The sequence below is a fragment of the Oncorhynchus kisutch genome, linkage group LG8 (assembly GCF_002021735.2).
Source record: "Oncorhynchus kisutch isolate 150728-3 linkage group LG8, Okis_V2, whole genome shotgun sequence".
NCBI lineage: Eukaryota > Metazoa > Chordata > Actinopteri > Salmoniformes > Salmonidae > Oncorhynchus > Oncorhynchus kisutch.
In genome coordinates, this window is record NC_034181.2 from 23,679,983 (window position 1) to 23,692,727 (window position 12,745).

Sequence of the window (12,745 nt, forward strand, 5' to 3'; positions counted from 1 at the left end):
GTTTGAATGGTGCACCTGAAGAGTCCATGGTGGTGGATAGGCCTTCACTGCAGTCTGCAGGGGTTGCCTTTCACCAGCAGGATCCTGACATTTTAAAGGTTAAGAAGGTGTACTTTGTGGCATTTATAGCTATGGTGATTAATGGCACGGCCAAGGTGGAGAGAAGGTCCAGGAAGATATAAATCATTGTGGATGCGGTGGAGCACTTCCTGGCCCTGAAAGATTTCTCGGTAAAGGAGTTACATGAAATATTGTCACAAGCCGAACCACCCTCTCAGGTCCTAGTGCCTGAAAAGGGAGATAAAGAGATTTGAAAGAAGGAAGAAGTGGGAGTTTTGATTTATCAATGTACTATTTTTATTTGGATGGATTAAGTTCGTTTCTTATTACGTATGGATTTTCTTTGTACCTTGTTTGGCGGCAAAACACCTTTTGTGGTTTTAGTCCGCCATAAAACCTACAGAAGAAGAAGAACGGTAGTTGCGGATACGGAACTAGACCGGAACTATCGAGGATTAAACCTTTGCCTCAGATCGGTGTACAGTGCCAGTAACACTTCAAATAATGCTAGCTAGTTCGCTGTGGGGTTGCCTAAATTTCGTGAGTGTATTTCTATGGTTGTTTCGTTATTTTATGACATCACATACGGTTTTCTAGAGACTGCATATATGTAGTTGCATTTGTTTCTTTTGACGCTTGACTAACGTTACTAGCTAGCGATACATGTAGCTAGCCAGCTATTTAGCTAGCATTCATGATAACGGTAGCTAACTAGCATCCATAGCAATCCATATTAAGCCGAGGGCAGTAGCTAGCTAGCAAGCTTCATCGTGAGTGTTTGTTATATGTCCGATCGTAACTACGAGAGTAAGCAATTAGAATTTGTAACACATGTTTGCAGTCAGATGTGCGGTTGACAGAAGTGAGATGTTGGCTAACGTTAGCGAGATATTTTGTTAGGACTAGCAGCTGACTGTAGCTAGTGTGCAGTAATTGTATTTACTGGAGTGGCGTTCCGTGACAGTGGTTTCATCTCATAGAGAATCACTGTAGAACAGCATGACATTAATCATGAGTCATGTATGTTACAAGATTAAGCTTGACCTTAGCCCAATATGTCCTGTTAAGGAGTGTAGGCTTGCGTCTTTGACTTTGGTGAACGTGAGCTAAACTTGAGCTGAACAGTTACTTCTGCTTCAGTTGCTACAGTACAGCTTGAAACTGTCTTTTGTGCTTCCAGTTTCTCTTTCAGGCAGCTCCCTGTGCACCGCATATTGTCATTCTCTGCCAATGGGCTGACAGCTGGTTGCTGAGATGTTGCTGAAAGACATTCCCCAGGAGGTGTTGATGCGCCCTCTTTCCCGAAATGAAGTAGTGGGAATGATCGTGAGACTGACAATCTTTGGAGCTGCCACCTACTATGGCATCAAATGGGTGGTGGAGGCAATGGACCCTACACATAAACAGAAGATCCAGGCCAAGAAAAGGGTATGTGCACATATTGTTTGTTTAGATCTGATTTAATCTTATAATATATATGTATTTATTATTGTTAGATTAACCATCAATTGTGTTGAGCAGTAGAGTGACATCCATCTCCTCCTCCAGGCAGAGCAGCTGATGAAGCAGATTGGAGTGGAGGGTGTCAAACTCACTGAATATGAGATGAACATTGCTTCTCACCTGGTAGATCCACGCAGCATGAGGGTAAGGGAAATCTATAAAGTGTGACAGTTCTTCTTTAAATTGTATTTTTGTGACTTACCAAGTTTTTGGTGTTACATAATCGGTGCTATGTACAGTAAGTAAGAGGAAGGAGTCATTTTGCACATTGTTTATAAAGTTGTTAGCCTAATGATTTTGCTGCTCTTCATCTGTAGGTCTCCTGGAGGGATATTGCAGGGCTTGATGAGGTCATTTATGAGCTGCAGGACACTGTCATCCTTCCCTTCCAGAAGAGACACCTACTGGCTGGATCCAAACTCTTTCAGCCTCCCAAAGGTGAATGCTTCAGGGCACATCATCTTGTATTTTGCATATTTTTTTCTTCCAAAGTAAAGTATTTTGGTTAACACTTTTGGGCATTAAGTGAATTAATGATTTGATTCTCTCTCTGTCACCACCTCAGGGGTATTGTTGTATGGGCCTCCTGGGTGTGGGAAGACTCTTATTGCCAAGGCAACCGCCAAAGCCTCAGGATGCCAGTTCATCAACCTGCAGCCCTCCACTCTGACGGACAAGTGGTACGGCGAATCACAGAAGCTCACCGCTGCGGTCTTCTCATTGGCTGTCAAGATCCAGCCATGTATCATTTTCATAGATGAAATTGGTGTGTGTCATTACGTATCGCTCTTCTTTTAAAACTAATTTGTGAACCATTAGTGAGAGCCGTTCATTAAATATCCAGTAGTGTAAATGCTCTTGATTGATATCCTTTACTGATTTCTTTAACCTCAACCATTATATAATCATATTTGAGCCTGTGTTCACTTTTTGAGTCTTATTTTTCAGACTCCTTCCTGAGGAATCGCTCCAGTCTGGACCATGAGGCCACAGCCATGATGAAGGCCCAGTTTATGAGCTTGTGGGACGGGCTGGAGACTGGGGCAAGCAGCCAGGTACCACTACCAACTCCCATAGTTAGATTTGGCTTATTTGCTTTTACGTGAGTATTGGCCATTGGTTTAATATCTTGCTTTGCTGGTTGTACAGTTAGTTAATGTTGTGGTATTGTTCTTGCAGGTGATGGTGATGGGGGCCACCAATAGACCACAGGATCTGGACCCAGCCATACTGCGCAGAATGCCCACCACCTTTCACGTGGGCCTACCAGTGAGATATACACACTTGAACATTGTGAATGCACTCTGATAATCAAGCTGTCATGTTAAAAAACGGTCTCTCATTATGTTATGTACTTCTGTAGACTACAAGACAGAGGACAGAGATACTGAAGTTGATCCTGGCAGGAGAAAATGTAAGCTAATACCATCTCCATCCCTTCGTTTCCTCAGATTTCCAAACAGTTTGAGTTGTTTCATACCTATCCACTGTTGATGGATTTCAAGGTTAAATAGTAACAAACATCACAAATTACAATGAAATCTGGAATAGTGATTTACAGTATCATGCCTGAATAAATGTACTGTATACTAAACCAACAATTTGTCCCTCTCTTCCTCAGCTAAGCAATGCCATTAATCTGAAGGAGATAGCAGAGAAGTCGGAGGGTTCATCAGGCAGTGACCTCAGGGAGCTGTGTCGCGATGCTGCCATGTACCGTGTTAGAGACTACGTCCGCAAGCAGCAGATGAAACAGATAGCCCAGCAGATGCAGGAGGAGGACGAGGAAGACAAGTAACAACCATTACTGTTTCTAACTCAAGCATCAAACTGCTGGTCTTTGACCTTTTTACTATGCTGAATGTAGCTGTTACAGTATACTTCATTGTGTTGTGCTTGTGTTTTTTGCTTTCAACAAGAGAAGTCTTCAGCTCTTCAAAGCTGGCGATGGTTGAACATTTTTCATAAAACACATACAGTACCAGTCAAAAGTTTGGACACCTACTCATTCAAGGATTTCTGTTTACTTTGACTATTTCCTACATTGTAGAATAATAGTGAAGACATCACAACTATGAAGTAAAACATATGGAATGCTTTTCCTTCACTCTGCGGTCCAACTCATCCCAAACCATCTGTTGGGTTGAGGTCAGTTGATTGTGGAGGCCAGGTCGTCTGATGCAGCACTCTATCACTCTCCTTCTTGGTCAAACAGCCCTTACACAGCCTGGGGGTGTGTTGGGTCATTGTCCTGTGGAAAAACAAATGATGGTCCCACTAAGCCCAAACCAGATGGGATGGCGTATCGCTGCAGAATGCTGTGGTAGCCATGCTGGTTAAGTGTGCCTTGAATTCAAAATAAATCACAGACAGTGTCACCAGCAAAGCACCATCACACCACCACCATGCTTCACGGTGGGAACCATACATGCGGAGATCATCCATTCACCTACTCTGCGTCTCATAGACGCCGGTTGGAACCAAAAATGTCAAATTTGACACTCATCAGACCAAAGGACAGATTTCCACCGGTCTAATGTCCATTGCTCGTGGTTCTTGGCCCAAGCAAGTCTCTTCTTCTTATTGGTGTCCTTTATTAGTGGTTTCGTTCAGCAATTCGACCATGAAGGCCTGATTCATGCAGTCCCTAAACAGTTGATGCTGAGATGTGTCTGTTACTTGAACTGTGTGAAGCATATATTCGGGCTGCAATTTCTGAGGCTGGTAACTCTGCTGCAGAGGATAAGTTAATTAGAGGTAACTCTGGGGCTTCCTTTCCTGTGGCGGTCCACATGAGAACCAGTTTCATCATGGTGCTTGATGGTTTTTGAGACTACACTTGAAACTTTCAAAGTTCTTGAAATGTTCCAGTTGGACTGACCTTCATGTCTTAAAGTAATGATGGACTGTCGTTTCTCTTTGCTTATTTGAGCTCACCTTTCCATAATATGGACATGGTATTTTACCAAATAGGGCTATCTTCTGTATACCACTCCTACCTTGTTACAACACAACTGATTGGCTCACAACTGATTGGCTCAAATCCATTAAGAAGGAAAGAAATTCCACAAATCAACTTTTAACAAGGCACACCTGTTAATTGAAATGCATTCCAGGTGATGACCACATTACTACATGATGACCATGTGCTTCATATTTTTTTGTCTTTTTATGTCACTATTCTACAGTGTAGAAAATAGTAAAAAAATAAAGAAACCCTCGAATGAGTAGGTGTATCTACTTTTGACTGGTACTGTGTGTCTGCATCTTTGGTTGACCTCTGACCTTTGTCCCATCCGTCTCCAGAGCAGGGGTGGAGGAGCGTCTGCGGCCCATCACCCAGCTGGACCTGCTGTTCGGCCTGGACAAGATGAAGGAGTCCAAAAAGGCCACCATGCCCCAGGAACTCATACCCCGAGAGGTGCCTCTGGACTAAACCTTTCTTTCAGACACCCTTTAGAAATGCATTGTTACTGACCAGTGGCCGACCCAAATGTTTATCCCCCCCCATACACACACACACACACACACACACACACACACACACATCTCCCAGTCCTAGCACAGTGGTCCAAAGCAGTCTGAGAGAGATGTCCCTGGACCACAATCTCTCTGTACTCCTTCTCTTATCCCACACCAATACCCTTCAGTATCCAGTTAATTCCTACTGTCTGTCCACTGTTACAGATTGAATTGACCAACTAATTCCAACCTCCCACACAGTGTCCCAGAACATTCCCATTGCCCGGAGTCATCATAAAATACTAGCCTTAGAAAACGGCCTTTGTACATATAGCTGGGAAGCAGGGCTGTCCAATGTAACGCTGTTGAACAGACAGCACAGGGTGAGAGGGACCGGACAGAGTCTCTCTAAGAACTCTGTCATCAATGTTATTATTATTTATTTGTGTCACACATTTTATGAGAAAATGTGAATCAATATTGGTTTTTAATCATGCTTTAAAAAAGTACTGAATACGGAATATTACTGTATTTGCACTGTCAATGTTCTTTTGGGCAAGCACTAAACTGTCCCAAGTGTCTAGTTGTCTGCATGTCTAAGTAATAGAATGAGAAACATTAGGTACACATGTTACAGTTAACAAAGACCAAGAGTCCCTGGGAGTTGAATCAGTTGGTAAATCTGATATTCTGAATCTACTTTTTATTGAATGTTCATCACTGTATTTAATACTGTACGTCTCCAAATATTGTATTGAAACTACTCCTGACTACATTATTAATCTTTACTGACGAAGGTAGCTGCCTCATGTCTTCTTTTGTTTTATGTCACAGTAATATGCCCTTCATTGGTCTGCTGTCTTACAATCTAATGTTCTTGAAATCATTTTATGCTTTATATACTGTGAAAAAGCAGCTGTGCTTTTGCCAGTTCCATAATCAACAACCTTCAAACATGGGTATTGACCAGCACAGCAGTCTGTCTCAAAATGTCAATCATTCCAGTCTGTCTCCATGGAAACTAGACAGAGTTCTACAGTTAGGCCTTGGTCTCTAGTGTGACCCATTGTCTGCTGTTTTCTGTTCTGTCTTTCAAACAAGAATCTGATTTTGACCTGGGAAACCAGGTTTGTGCACCTTGTGAGAAATCAATTTCCTGGAAAAAGAAAACAGACCTTCTCAGGTCCCTTACTCTCGGAGGACCATTGGTGTCCAACTACAGTCTGGTAGAATTGGACTGTAGTCAGGCACACAGTTCCATTATTTTATTTTGGGCTACGCAGATTGTTCCTTTTCTCAGAATATTACAACATGCAACTCTGGAATGGGCTTTTCTCAGTCTTGCTCATTAGACCTATACTTAACTTACTCTCGGTAATATGAATAGGGAGGCTGCCGCTGACTAAGGATTGGCCAGTCAGAGTTTCCTCTGAAGAGTGACCACAGGCGGGTGCTGTGGCTCCGCTACTCTCAGGTCGGCAGTATGAGTGGCAGGTCTGGGTGTTGAGTCGGACTATTCCCCCAGACAAAACACAGTACAGTACCTTTTGTACTTAACTGTCAGGAGACACATTATACATGGATCTACAAGTTATATGTGGCTCACTGAATACCCCCCCCCCCCCCATTGTGTGGAACTGGGCAGATCCAGATGTTTAGAAATGCTTAAGCAGTCCCATTCCCTGTGTATTTATTTCCCACTGGTTTTCGCTTTCTTTCCCTCTGCATAATCTGGTTTGGTTTTTGATGATGATCCTCACTATGTATAAGCCACGGATGGCTGGATGCTGTCCAAGGTTGCCCACTATCCCTTCACTATTCACCCACTATCCCACTATTATTTCCCTTAATTCACCTAATCTGTGGTGCATCATTGTCTCTAGAGCATATCTCTGATTTAACTCCTCTGCTTCATACCAGGCTTTCAAAAAATGTCCTAGCTTGCATAGCACTTGTGACGGTCATGTTTGCATGCGTTTTCTGTAGGCGCTAACAATAACCATAGTATTTGGATAGGTCAATAGAGGACTGCTGGACCTCTACAAAGCCTGCTAATCTCGTGGGCCCATTTGGGAATGGAAATGATTTGCCTGGATTTGGTCAGATAAACCTGAGTCTATTTTTAAAAGCAAAGGACAGCCCTTCCAAAACGAAATGTTTTGGCTGACTTGGTTTCCCTGAGGGTAGAGGGTGCTACCAAAGATGTTATTGCCAAAGCGTGGATAAATTGATGCTGGCAGTTGAATGATTTTTACATTTCTAACACATCTTGTGATACTGTTGATGTGTATGTGTGCCATCTGGTTTTTGACTCCCAACTAACCCAATTCATCTTCATAAGAAGCATTAAAATGTGGGTCAAAAAGCGAAGCAAGGCTTCCATGTTCCCTCCCAGTTCTTGTCAATTATAGAACTTTATCCATCTCTTGGTAAACAACATGAGTCTCAATGGAAAACTTTCAATTCCATTTGAACATGAATGACTGTAGATCAGAGAGGCCTGCTGAGAGGGATGTCTCTCAGTCAGGCTGTCGGTGGCTTTTATCACACAACCACTTCTTGTCTCAGACTTCAACATTGTTCGGTATCAGCTCTGAGTGGAGACTTTGAAAAGGATCCATACAGACACACCAGCCTGTGCTCCTCATGCTGAGAAAGCAGTATCAGAACATTGTCTTGTCGACCTTAAAGGTCCAGTGCAGTCAAAAACAAGATTTCCATAGTTTTATATTTCCATATTATGAGGTTGGAATAATACTGTGAAATTGGGAAGTTAGGATAATGTAAGAGCCGTTTGAAAAGACTGTTTGAAATTTCAGCGTGTTTCATTGGGATGGAATGTTTCCCTGCCTGGTGACATCACCAGGCGGTAAATTAGTTAACAGACCGATAAGAGAGTTCCAAACCTCTCTGCTAATAACAGTTACTTTTCAGTTTTCACATCCCAAATCAGACCATCCCCAGACAGTCCTAGCTAAATTCGTGCTTGAGAAATTGCTCTTTGCTAAGAAGCATTTTTTTTGTTTATTTTTGACCATTTTCATTGAAAACAATCACAGTATGGTACTTAATTGTTACCCAGAAATTATTTGATACCGAGATAAAAAACTGCTGTATTGGGCCTTTGAACCTTTTTCCATTTTAGCTCTGAGAGGAGACAGTGGAAACGATCCATACTTTACCACCAGATATACTCCGCATCCACTCCCATACCGTGACACTCTGTTCTCTCACGGCATGCCGCCGACTTGATCGACCTGAGCCTTGAGTAATCAGCGTCAGCTGTGGTTCTCGCCACAATTCTCAGTAGGATATCCTGTTGGTTTATCGACTTTGGAATTTTTAATGGAGCAAATGTTTTGTTTACTCACTATCCCGCTGAGTCATGACGGGTCAGTGGGAGTCCTCCAGTAGGGACCACTTTCATCATCATGTATGTGTTTTATTAGAAGGAAAGTATCATGGAGTGCTCCAGAGTGGCGCAGCGGTCTAAGGCACTACATCTCAGCGCTAGAGGTGTCATTACAGACCCCGGTTCAATCCCGGGCTGTATCACAACCGGCCGTGATCGGGAGTCCTATAGGGCAGCGCACAATTGGCCCGGCATCGTTAGGGGAGGCTGGGGTAAGCCGTCATTGTAAAATAAGAATTTGTTCTAAACTGACTTGCCTAGTTAAATAAAGGTTTAAAAAATCCAGCAACAGGGAGAAAGGGAGCCACACACACCTACTTGATTAATAGCAGCATATGAAAATGGTCACAATTCATTTGTATTTGCGTCAGAGGACCCCAATAGAAGACAAACACTATCTGTAAAGCAGCATCTAAAGTGATGAATAGACAATAAAAACGTCAACACAAATCAACTTTGGCTGCGTGGGCTTCTTCAGTACTGGAGGTTTCATGCCCTTTGTGGTTATAATGGAATTCATATGTTCTAGGAACAGACAGTGGATCTGAACATGAATGGAGTTAAAGTTTACTACAGTCGGTGATGAAAATGGATGCCCTCTGGACTCAAATGTAAATGTCTTTCAACTTTACCACTGGACATAAGTGTTGCAAAAGAGCAATATCTTCTGACAGTTCTCAGAATGTTAGAGAAAATACATTTGCTATTCGAGAGGAATTTCCAAAGCTTTTATGAGTTTCAGACCTGTCCAGAGCCTAAAGTGGTTTATCCCTCAGCTCGCTAATAAAAAGTATTGTCCTTAAATAACTTTCCATTCTTCATCAAGCTTTTCTTCTCATTTTTTGTCTCCTCTTCACCGAATGGAAGCTATATGTTAAACAGAGGCCAGGATATTAGGGCTGGTAATTGAGGCCTTCTGTCTGCATCACTGCAGATGAAAGGTAAATTAGGGTGCGTGGAGGGCGACATGGCATGTATCAGAGGTGTTGAAAAAAGGCCATCTCCAGACTTGATGTAGGGTGTCAAAGGTGAGAATTACACTGCTCCTTCGTAGACCTGAAAAGCTCCTCCAAAATTAGAGGCCCAGCATACCATTTTTTTGTGTGTGTCGAGGGGTGTAAATGATATGTATGGCTACCCAAACTCCTTGCACCGGCCAAACGCTACGCCACAGCTGTTTGTTTCTTCTCCGCAGTCTGGATCTGAGTACCTCCCTGACGATTTCTAGAACGCAAACACATTTTAAATGTTCTGATTGGCCCCAGAAACCGATATATTGGGCAAGAGCCAGGACACAAGTGGGTAAAGCGGCATTTTGAAAATGTGTCATTGGAGTTGATACTCTGGTTATGTAGCGAACAATAGAGCAGTGGAATAATTCAGTTTGAGTCGTCAGGCAAGTAAATGATGCCCTTAGAAAGAAGCAAACTTGTCCTCGCCAATGATATGACACCCCCAATGTTGAAGTCAAACTTTCAGGTCTGTCAGTCTGATTTTGTAAAGAATAAGAACAAAAAGAGTGTGATCTCATCTGTTTCTTTCTTATGGTTGCTATCCACCATCCTCCTGTGCTTCCTTCCTTCCTCTCTGTTCCATGTTTACAATGGCCCTAATGAATCCTATCAGTTTATCAAGCTTGCTGCAAAGCCATAGCCAGCCTGTTATGATGCACTGCCATGTTCCTAAATCATGTGCTCAATTGAGAGGCAGCGGGTGTCACGTTGGCGGCTGTGTTAGCTATGTTAATCAGGCAGGACAAAAGCCATGCGCCCACTCAGGGAAGCGGAGATGGGATAATGATCACTAATTAATTGTGCACTGGGGTTCGCAGGCCTCCTCTCTCCACCACCGTCAGGCACACTGAAGACATATGAGCGAATGATTCACCCTGCACAGCACAGCAGGAGAGGAGGCAGAAGGCGTGCGAGGAAGGCGACCGCCCAGAGACGTGTGTAACTCCGTCACCAGGGCTGTATTTAGTGGTGTGAAACGTTATGAACGTTGCAGATAGAAATAGAATGAATAGAGCTGACATGACTCCCATGTTATAGCTGACGGAAAATCAATCAATACATTTCTATTTGAACGTTCTGTAATGTTACATCCTCCGGAACAACTGCCTGGACATCTTTTGCTTACCAACCGTTGCCATCGACATGTCTGAGTGGTTGGGAGGGAACGAATGACAGACGTTTTGGGCTGAGATTGACTTGGCGTGGTTTTGTCTCTACAGTATTGGTTAATGATCAATTAAAGTCGCAATCAATTAAATCCAGACGTTGTAATTAGCTGTCCAACGAGGAGTTGTGCATGTCCAAACCGTTCTACACAAACAAACATTTTAAGGATGCATTATTGTGTACTTTTTTTCACCATATGAAGTCTGAAGTGATTGTTAAGTAGAGCATTCTTAGAACCACTTGACATATGGTGGATCTATTCAATAATAAATATTCAGTAGCTAAGCACTTGAAAGGGATTCATTCAAAGGTGCTTTAAACCCAGCTCAGTTGTTTATGACATCCCCTACAAATGGATGTTGAATATGTATGTGTGGCACCATCATTAGCACATGTTCATATTTTATAGGCATGATGCTAATTACTTTACTATTTAATATAGTGAGATTTGGGGGTAAACAGCTTATTTCCCAGGACAGACACTAATTTCCTTGAAATGCATGTGGTTTTGTGAAGACTGTATGTGTCTAAGCCAGACATCAAGTCATTAATGAATGCAGTCCTGCTGATTTTTCTTTCTCCCTGTAACTTGATTGCCCAGAGTCCACAGACCTGCACGGTGTCCGTATTAGTACAGCCTTAGTCTCAGCGGGAGTAGCCTCAATCAAATGGATGAACAATTTTTTTTTGACATAATGGTCAGAGTTGTGCACCTCTGTTCTAAGCATTGTCTGAGATTGTAAGCAATTGACCATTTCAAAGGATATATACAGTAACAACACTTGGCTATAGGTGGAGCCTTAACCATATAACTCCGAACTCCAACCTTTAGTAGAGTTTGAGCCTTTACTGTAAAACAAGAAAAAGTTCCTCCAGGCACCAAGTAATCATGTTCTTGGTGTAGTGGCAATTTGTGTGACAAAAAAAGCTTAACAAAAAAGCAATTGAATGCTGGAGCCTGTGTTAAGAAGAGTCAGGCCAATTGGATGCTGGAGCCTGTGTTAAGAAGAGTCAGGCCAATTGGATGATGGAGCCTGTGTTAAGAAGAGTCAGGCCAATTGGATGATGGAGCCTGTGTTAAGAAGAGTCAGGCCAATTGGATGATGGAGCCTGTGTTAAGAAGAGTCAGGCCAATTGGATGATGGAGCCTGTGTTAAGAAGAGTCAGGCCAATTGGATGATGGAGCCTGTGTTAAGAAGAGTCAGGCCAATTGGATGATGGAGCCTGTGTTAAGAAGAGTCAGGCCAATTGGATGATGGAGCCTGTGTTAAGAAGAGTCAGGCCAATTGGATGATGGAGCCTGTGTTAAGAAGAGTCAGGCCAATTGGATGATGGAGCCTGTGTTAAGAAGAGTCAGGCCAATTGGATGATGGAGCCTGTGTTAAGAAGAGTCAGGCCAATTGGATGATGGAGCCTGTGTTAAGAAGAGTCAGGCCAATTGGATGATGGAGCCTGTGTTAAGAAGAGTCAGGCCAATTGGATGATGGAGCCTGTGTTAAGAAGAGTCAGGCCAATTGGATGATGGAGCCTGTGTTAAGAAGAGTCAGGCCAATTGGATGATGGAGCCTGTGTTAAGAAGAGTCAGGCCAATTGGATGATGGAGCCTGTGTTAAGAAGAGTCAGGCCAATTGGATGATGGAGCCTGTGTTAAGAAGAGTCAGGCCAATTGGATGATGGAGCCTGTGTTAAGAAGAGTCAGGCCAATTGGATGATGGAGCCTGTGTTAAGAAGAGTCAGGCCAATTGGATGATGGAGCCTGTGTTAAGAAGAGTCAGGCCAATTGGATGATGGAGCCTGTGTTAAGAAGAGTCAGGCCAATTGGATGATGGAGCCTGTGTTAAGAAGAGTCAGGCCAATTGGATGATGGAGCCTGTGTTAAGAAGAGTCAGGCCAATTGGATGATGGAGCCTGTGTTAAGAAGAGTCAGGCCAATTGGATGATGGAGCCTGTGTTAAGAAGAGTCAGGCCAATTGGATGATGGAGCCTGTGTTAAGAAGAGTCAGGCCAATTGGATGATGGAGCCTGTGTTAAGAAGAGTCAGGCCAATTGGATGATGGAGCCTGTGTTAAGAAGAGTCAGGCCAATTGGATGATGGAGCCTGTGTCAAGAAGAGTTAGGCCAATTGGAT

General features: G+C 43.0%; 1 protein-coding gene across 1 annotated transcript; it reads left to right on the top strand.

Annotated features, from left to right (window-relative positions):
• The first annotated feature begins 470 nt into the window (after positions 1–470).
• Positions 471–6,285, top strand: atad1a (ATPase family AAA domain containing 1a). Its single transcript, XM_020490263.2, has 10 exons — positions 471–600; positions 1,241–1,488; positions 1,609–1,707; positions 1,881–2,001; positions 2,129–2,329; positions 2,512–2,618; positions 2,743–2,832; positions 2,927–2,977; positions 3,185–3,357; positions 4,870–6,285. Exons 2-10 carry the CDS (start codon positions 1,315–1,317, stop codon positions 4,997–4,999), a joined length of 1,146 nt encoding a protein of 381 aa, XP_020345852.1. The 5' UTR covers positions 471–600; positions 1,241–1,314; the 3' UTR covers positions 5,000–6,285.
• Positions 6,286–12,745: the final 6,460 nt, after the last annotated feature.